The 9,006-nt window shown below is 38.1% G+C and overlaps 1 protein-coding gene across 1 annotated transcript; it reads right to left on the reverse strand.

The window, feature by feature from the left end:
- Nucleotides 1–124: 124 nt before the first annotated feature.
- On the reverse strand, nucleotides 125–5,356 carry ubxn1 (UBX domain protein 1). Its single transcript, XM_028589414.1, has 10 exons — nucleotides 5,109–5,356; nucleotides 4,491–4,555; nucleotides 4,166–4,219; nucleotides 3,894–4,021; nucleotides 3,179–3,269; nucleotides 2,739–2,930; nucleotides 1,903–1,954; nucleotides 1,660–1,782; nucleotides 1,279–1,462; nucleotides 125–702 (listed from the first exon to the last, which is right to left on the reverse strand). The coding sequence occupies exons 2-10, from the start codon at nucleotides 4,547–4,549 to the stop codon at nucleotides 662–664; spliced, it is 924 nt and encodes a 307-aa protein (XP_028445215.1). The 5' UTR covers nucleotides 4,550–4,555; nucleotides 5,109–5,356; the 3' UTR covers nucleotides 125–661.
- Between the last annotated feature and the right edge of the window lie 3,650 nt (nucleotides 5,357–9,006).

A 9,006-nucleotide genomic window follows, 5' to 3' on the forward strand; every position in this document is an offset into this window, starting at 1 on the left:
CAGGCTTTGGCTACACAAACAGAATCAATATGTTGGTTTGGGTTTTTCCATGGTATTTTTTTGACAAACATACTTATTTTAAGAAAGGTTATAAATACAATTGTTAGAAAATCCAGTCCACCACCATAGTTCTGAGTCAGCTTTATTTTAACTAGATTCTTGGTGATTATGCAGACATAATTGTCAATATATTTAAACTTATAAAAAAAAAAACTGGCAAAGTAGAATGTCACAAAATCAGGAAGATCGTGGGGATTAAATTTAAGGCCCTTTCGAAACCAATCGAGTAGGTCTTGTGTGGTACTTTGCTTTGTTAAGATCTGGTTAAAATTGAATTTTTATTTATGTGTTGAGAACATGAAGCAGTATTCATCAGAAGCCAGCTATCTTCACTTTCTTCCTGAATAAGTAAAAGCCACTGTCCATCTCACTGCACACAAATCAGTCTATCAAGTGCAATCAATCAGTGAGTTAGCTCACTTCCCTTTCTTAAAAGTAGCTTCACACAATCTGATCTCTGCTTTAGTTCAGTTAGCTGGCTTACTGAGAGATACTAAAAAGGTGGTGCTCTGTTCCAAGTTCAATCTGTTTCTGGTGCCTCTTGTGTTGATGTAGTGGAAGTGGTGAGGTAGGCTCACAGAGCAGATCCTCTGTCCTGATCTCACTTTTTAATAACAACCAGCACAGCTGAAGGCACCAAACCTAAAAAGACAGAATGGAAAACCACAAAAAAAAGGTCAGATACATTCTGTAATAGAAGTGAACTTGCGTGATGAGCTGCTGAATGCAGTTTTACGTCCATGCAGAAGCTAAACCACAGACACTGAGATTTTGTTAAATGATGTATATTACTAGAGATGGTAAGTACTGGATTTTATGCACCGATCCAATACCACGTAATAAAGCCCTAAAGAAAATCTTTAAAAGTTAAAGTAGTTTATTTATGTTCTTTTTTCCGTTATAACAGACTGGATAATAAAAGAAAGTTCTGTGGCATTCATTGTTTGTTTGTTCATGTTTTACAAAGAGTTTAAGCTGAGCCAGACAGCAAACAAAGACAGAAATCATATCACTTCCATACAGCGATAGTAGTATACAGTTGTTAAAACATAATAAAATATATGACACACTGGTATCGGATTGGTACTCGGTATCGGCCAATACACAAGTTCATGTATCAGAATCGGTATTGGGGACTAAAAAATGGTATCGGGCCATCTCTATATATTACACTAAATGTACTCTACATTCAAATGCAGTTGCCAGTCCAGTGCTCACCCAGTTCTTTGAGGGGCTTCTCCATGTCCAGTTCGGTGTAGACGTGACGGGGGTAGGGCGAGAGCAGCGTGAAGTCCTGACCCTCAGGTGTGTTGCCATTCACCTGCACGTACACGCGCACTGCCGCCAGCGGCTCCTGGGCCTTGAAGACCGCCGTGATGGTCGAGCCGTCCAGCAGACGTACCTTTACCGCAAAGAAGCGGCAGGCAAAGGAGGAGGCGGGTGTATCATTAAATTCAAACTTGATGGATCGTGAATATCTGTTCTGTTTTTAAATGGATAGATATAAATCTGTTCTAGTGAGGACCACTCATGTGTGCTCTGTGCTTAAGTGGTGTGAAGAGCAGCATGTAGGCGTATGAGTGTAACTGAAGCCTGTACCTGTATCCTGGACTCATCATACTCCTTCTTAGTGGGTGGAGGGCCGTGACTGGTGGGTGACGAGGGGCTGGGCGGGGCAGGTTGGGACATTGCCGCTGTGCTCGGGGGTGCACCACCTCCAAACTAAAAAACGATCATTTAATTTGTTATTGGTTCCAACAGAAGTGGTAGGAAATATGAAGTGAACAGGAAAAAAAAGAATTTAAATTTGATAAGTTACTACATGAACAATGATTGGGTTACCTTTTGTGCTCTCTCCTCTCTGTCTCGTGCAATCTTATCTTTAACCCGTTGCCTGACAGGAATAAAGACAAGCAACACAATGACAGACTTGAAAAATTTACAGGAGTTCACAGTCAAACAAATTTGCTGACTTTGACAGTTAGAGTAACAACACAAGTAGAGTGTTGTAGTGTAGGATCACCCCAGTTTGATGCTGACTTCAACTTAAAAGGCAACATGTCTGTTCGATCGCACATGAATATGAATTTGTCACTTATTTCTGGTCTTAGCTTTTGAGTTTCTTATCTTGTATTGGGCTGTGGCATTCCCTCCTGAACTTTCCCTGATTCCATTATTTCCACCCACTTTATTTCATGGACGAACAGGATGGCATTCAACCAAGTAGCTGCTTTTCATTTTTGTTATAAAATGGAATTCAGCCATTGTTAATTCCCATTTTTATACGGTCAAACACTATTTTTTTGAGCAATTCATACGAAATAATGAAGAGATAAAATTGCATTTAGTAATTTACTTCATTTTGTAAAACTTTCCCTTTTCTTTATTGGAAGTCAAGTCAACATTTTCGGGGAAAGGAAAATATGGAGTGGAAACGTCTTTGGATGTTTATGTACTTTTATTACTTCATCCCTGGTCAAACATGACAATTTGGTCCATAAAAAGTACTGCTATCCGACAGAATTGTCAACTCGTGACACTCCGTTTCCATCTTCAGTCAACTTGTGGAGTGGGCAGATTCAAAGGTCTGGAACCAGGCAAACTGTTACAAGTACCGCCCAGTGCAAATAGTCACGGACGTCATTATCTGAATAAATGGGTAATAATGAATACCTTACCTGGCCATTTTGTCCTCCATCTTCTCTTTTCTGCGCTGATCAGCGAGTTTTTTCATATCATCATCCTGCAGCTTTTGACGAATCTGCTGCAGCTCTTGGCCCTGTCTCCTTCGCTGCTTCTCCCGCTCCAACTCTTCTGCCCGCTCTCGCTCTCGTCTCTCTGCCTGCTTCACTCGCATCAGCTCCTCTAGCCTGAAAAACAGACACAGGCATTTGCCTTTCTTACACATCAAAGATGTTCAATCTCTCTAACAGGACGAGGAATGAATGAACAGAATATTAAGTATTTCCAAATTATGTTTGGCTCCTAAACTAATGGTCACAGATTATATTTTCAGCGATATATAAGTGTAGTAAAGTAACCCAGTTAGGTAAAGAGAAGAAGCTGTGAGTTGGACATACAGTATTGCAGGGATTGTGTCAAGCGTGTGCAATCTGACCTTTTAACTTGTTCAAGTTTCTCCTCCTCTGACATTGGCATCTTTGCACTCTCTTCGTTATCATCGTAGCTGCCGTCTTCACCTGCTCTCCCTAAAGCCAAAACAAATGCACATGAGTAAGTGAAAGAGAAAAAAAAAAGGAAGAGATATGTATCGTGTGTTATTGAAATGTCTTCCTGCCAACCACAATTCAAAGCAAAAAGTGCATGCTGACATAACAGGCTTACCTAACCATACACACCTAAGACCACAAACCAAAATTAACACTTAATTTACTAAAGCTAATTTAGAGTTTATACCTTGTTTATAGATGGAAAATATATGCTGTGGAACAAGTGACTATAGGAGTGGGTCATATGCATAAAATCCACACACACACACATTATATGTAACTTCATATGAGAATATCAATATATATCCTGATGTTGTAAATATTCTAGAACATTCATAGAAACTGTTTATGGATGAAATAATCAGATAGGAATGTCCGTTTTTGTCAAATCATGTGAATTAAATACCAAAAAAACACTAGCCTATTGCCCACAATGTCATAATACACTCAAAGATATCAGAGCGAAAGCTACCATGGTGCAAACATTCTGTCAAAAATATCCTACGGTAGACAAATTGATATTGCCCCATAGTATATATCGTCATATTGCACATCCCTAGGTGACTTTTATGGTGGTGTGTGGCATGCTTCCATTACCCTGACCTTCAGCGGTGTCTGCTAGTGACGGCTGTTCTGTGGTGGACTGGCTGTCTGCGTCTCCTCCCAGGACGTTCCCCACAGGCGGCACATAGGGCTCATCAATGTCTGGGTCGTTCTCATGTTCCATTAACCTGGGGAAACCACATCACACAGGAAAGATGAGTGCTGCTGCTTTGTTGATTATGAGTATCCACTGATGTGACTTTCAGTGATGACAGAAGAACGTGTCCATCCAGTCGATTCAAAACTAGTATGTTAATGTCCTTCTGACTTACCAGTCCATGGCTTGTTCTATTCCCTGGTTCCCTGTGTGGGCCACTGCCTTTTCCCTGAAAGCACCAGATAAAGGACAGACAGGTTCTACTTTCACTTTTTTGAAAGCAGTCTCAAATCTAGGAACTATATTACCATGGATGATTAATTGATTGATGGTTTTATTTATGGATATAGAAGACACACAAAAAAAAACAATCCAAGAGATATAACATGTAAAGTGTTAACACTTATTTTAAACAGGTCCCTGATGTCCCAGAACAAACAGGACAGACAAACGCACACATAACATACACAGAAATATGAATTTGGGGATTTGTCACTCACGCTCTGTTTCTGTCAAAGCCCATCTCCAGCAGGCTCTCTAGTGTTGTAAGCTCTGCCATTTTGACCTGAAACAGATTGTATGAATACCGGCACATTAACAACAGTATCATCAACTTCCATTTGTTTCTATTGTTACACTACGGTTATCTGCTGATAACAAAGAGTAAGTCACAATAATGGTCCCGCACGCTTCTGTAAATTAAAATTACTTTTATTACTAGAGTCATTACAACAGCTTTGTGTGAAGGAGCTTCATTAACGTTACCGTTGTAGTCAGAATATAACACTGTGGGAACAAATATTACACTATTACTTTACTAGCAGCCTGCAAAAATACGCGTTTAGTTCTAGTTGAAATGATTTGAACAACGTTAGGCTACGCTGAGTGCTAAAATTAGCATTAACGTGGCTAACATTCAAATTGCGAAAGCTAGCTGAGAAGCCTCGCTGGCTAGCACGATTAAAAACGACCAGGAACTCTCATAAGCTCTCCATCACTTTCACTATGAATGTTTGTTTGTATGCTACATGTAAAGGCAGGCAAACGTGTTATTTTATTTCTTAAAAAGGTAATATCAGCTAATATATTCATGAAGGCAACATTTGTTAGCTACTCACACATCAGTCAACACCGCTTCAACAGTACGGGAAACCACATAGGTCAAACAGAACCAGTGAATAGCGATTATTTTATTTTTTTGCCCCCATGCTCTTCGGGGCCTATTTCCGCCAATGTGATGGAAATCCAGATCCTGTAAGTCATTATAATGAGAAACTTTCTCTAAATAATGACCTAGTAGCTCAAAATTATGACACGGTATGCCTAAATAATGAGAAACATACTTATCTTGAAAAATGACTTAGTATGCAAATAATGAGAAACTTTCAAAACAATGAATTTATAGCGTCGCAAAATATGCTCGAAAAAAATCTCTCGAAATTTGCATAGACCTAGCTATGTGGTGTGTGTCCTTTCAGTTTCTTTCTCACAAAATGTGTTCATTGTACTTTCTTCGCCAGGGTAATACATAGCCTAGGTCATTTGGAGTCAAAAGAGTAGTCTCTATGTCTGTATTAATTATTTTACGAATTCATTATTATAAAAGTTACTAAACATTGGTGAAGGTACAGGAAAAGACAAGTTAATTTACAAAGAAGAGAAAATACATTGTTTCTAGATAGCATGCTGCATGAATTCTTGTCTTTATAGCATCTGCTTCAAAGTCCAGTTTGTATCTGTCTCTACATGTATTATAGGCTACAACAATTATGACAAATGCAACAGGAATGTTAAAATTGAGCAGCTGGCTCAAATGCAACCACTGCTAGTGCTATGGCATACATGTTTTGATAGTTATATCAGATATTGAAGGACCTTTAGTCTAAATTATGTAAACAATGTAAAACAAGCTCAACAGGTTCTTTGTTTACTGGAGAGAACAGAAGAAAATACTTTGACTTATGCCTTTTGAGTGTATCAGCTGTGATTCATTGTCTCCCAGTTTAGTTATTAAATCAATAAATGATGCATGACGTATAAATCTGAATTGTTTTTGGGAAATGTGACAGCAGAAACAGGAAGCAATGACACAGTGTGAGGAGGCTGATTTGAAGTACTTTAGGGCCGGATGGCGTCTCTTGGCTGCCCTCCATCTTGTATGATTTTATCCCATCCTCTTGTGTCTGAGGGTGTTCAATCAGGATGCAATTTGCTGACTTGAAGGTTGGGTCTGTTACATATTTACAGTGAATGTAATGATTAATTTTTTCTCTCTCCCCCAAGCAGTCTTAAGCAGCCCTCATTCACGAGTCTGCCATTATGGACAGACTTATGCCTCAGCCTGCTCACTTATCTGACTTCTCTTCTTTTTTAAAAGCTCACCCTCTAGGATTTTCTCTCTAGTTTACCATGTATTTGTTTGGTTGCTTTTTCTAACACTTTCATTTGATCTTTTTTTTCTGTTTTCCACTTTTCTGACTTTTCTCTCATAATTATTGACTGAAATATTCCTCATTTGCAGTATTTACTTGGTGAGTATGAGCTTTTTTGTACATTTAAATGTGGCTAAGAACTGAACATTACTAATCAAAGAAACGTTTTATTTAATTATATTTCAGTCACTCTACATTTAATGTATGGGGTATACTATGGCAAATATATAGGACTGTTTGCATTTACACCAATATGATTATATTTTTTATGGATTAGATATTAACTGTGCATCTACTCCCCAAGCAACTTGAGCAACTTGTCATCTTTAGTGCATTGATTTTCTTTGATCAATAAAACGTCAATCACGGATCACCCTTTGAGCATCTTACCGTCTCATTTGAAGTGAATTACATGGCTATAAAGACAGATCCAAATGGTTATTAAGGATTTTATAAAATAAGGGAAAACTGAATTAAACTCTAAATGCTTTCTCATGGAATTATTTGTTGCCAGGCAACATACATGCTTTCATTCTTAAAATCTTTAAAACATTTCACATTTCATTTCTATAACAAAGTGGGTTAATTTATTATATCTTTTCAGAAACCATAATAACTGTTTTCAAGGGGAATTGACTGAAATATAATCTGTTCAGGATATAAAAGGTGATCTCTGTAGATTTTAACCCTTTGACTCTTTTCAAAAAGTGTAAGAGTAAAGGTCTCTACTAGTGTTGAGTAAACCCCACATTACAAAAGGCTTGTTTTAAAATATGATACTTCTTCTCATTCATCTTGATTGATCTCAAACTTGATTTCCTGTCACAGAACTGACCAGATCACACTCTCTATCCAGACTTTATCATTAACATATTCATTTTTATTTCAGTGCTGAAGAGTCTCTGAATGCACTACTAGTACTTTCACAGTGGAATTATCTGGTAAAATATATAGCTGGGTGGGCAAAGTCGAAAGGAGACAACAGGGGTGAAGGTCTCTTTAGTCTACCCTTAAATTGCTTTATGGCCCTGTTTTTCACAGAGGGAGAGGGTTAAAGGTCAGAGCTCAGTCGGGATAAGTTAAGAGAGATTCTAAGACACTAAGGAGATGAGATGAGATGTACATGAGGAAATGATGCACACTCATATTTAGCCTACTACTTGTGTTCAAAGCCATAATGTGTGTAAAAGATTAATTTTAAAGGTCTAAAGGCTAAAATTAATGATGGCACTCCCTCCTGGCTCCTATCACACGTTCATTGAGTGAGTGACCCTGATTTTATTGGTGTTATAAGGGTAACATATTTCCTCGAAGCAGTAAAAACCAAGATCAAGAGATGTAAGACTATGTTGGATGATATTTTACTAACCTTTTATAAGGTGTGGGTGGTATTATCACATGAGGGCTCAGATAAACATGTGCAGTAAAATGATTTGATTTTATGTAGTCAGTGAGGTCTGACCATAAGAGGGCAGCATTATTTCACGTGTGAAACTTTTATCACACTGGTGATTATCACATGTTCAAATAGTATTGTGAAATTCTCATCTTTGGACCATTGTTCGGATCTGGCAGTTTAAGGCTAATAATCCTATTCTGAACCTGAACAATTCACACTTCATATAACACACACACACACACACACACACACACACACACACACACACACACACACACACACACACACACACACACATCAAAAGCCCAATAGCATGTTTAATTGAAATGTGTTTTTCAATTGTCAAATGAACATAATCACATAATAGAAAAAGATTTTACAATCACACGGTTCACACCTCATAATATTTGAACTCTGGTGTAACCTCCAACATTTGTTCAGAAAACTGTACAATGAAATGAATACCACCACCACCACCACTACCACCACCACATTCTCATGGTCTGCTCATACAGCTGTGCTGTTTCTGTGGGTCTCACCAGCTGTAACAGCATCTCCATATGGAAAAACTCTGGCTTCCAGTGGAGCTGCTGTTATCTGTGGTGGGACACCTCTTGTCATCGAAAAGCTGCAGGGACTCTCTGTAGCTTACAGTTCACACATCAGATTTTCAAAAGTCAATGGGTTGTGTACAGTAACATCTTCTTTTTGCTGTTTAACATTATGTGCCAGTTAGATGCTTATATCTGTGCAGGTTGCTCTTTGCAATAAAATTAAGTTGATCCCTAAAATCCTGTGTAACTGTCTTTCTTTAATGTGCTGAATATATAGATAACATTTTGTGTGTGTGTGTGTGTGTGTGTGTGTGTGTGTGTAAGAGAGAGAGAGAGAGAGAGAGAGAGAGAGAGAGAGAGAGCTTTATGTACGCACATTTCATATACAGTAGCTGTCTAAAATGAAAACAAAACTACATAAGCAACACTTAAATGGTAATAGCACTCTGACAATTAAACATAAAAGGTTTTCATATTGATATAAGGGCATTTCAAAGGACTGGAATAGAAGAATATTTTGAGTTTCAATGTTGAGAGTGAAAAGAGTAGAGGATGTTTTGGATGAGATTTGAATGAATTGTACTGCTGTTATAACAGGTCAATTAAAGTGTGTACTAATGCCTGCAAACCA

Source organism: Perca flavescens, chromosome 10 (genome assembly GCF_004354835.1).
Source record: "Perca flavescens isolate YP-PL-M2 chromosome 10, PFLA_1.0, whole genome shotgun sequence".
Taxonomy (NCBI): domain Eukaryota; kingdom Metazoa; phylum Chordata; class Actinopteri; order Perciformes; family Percidae; genus Perca; species Perca flavescens.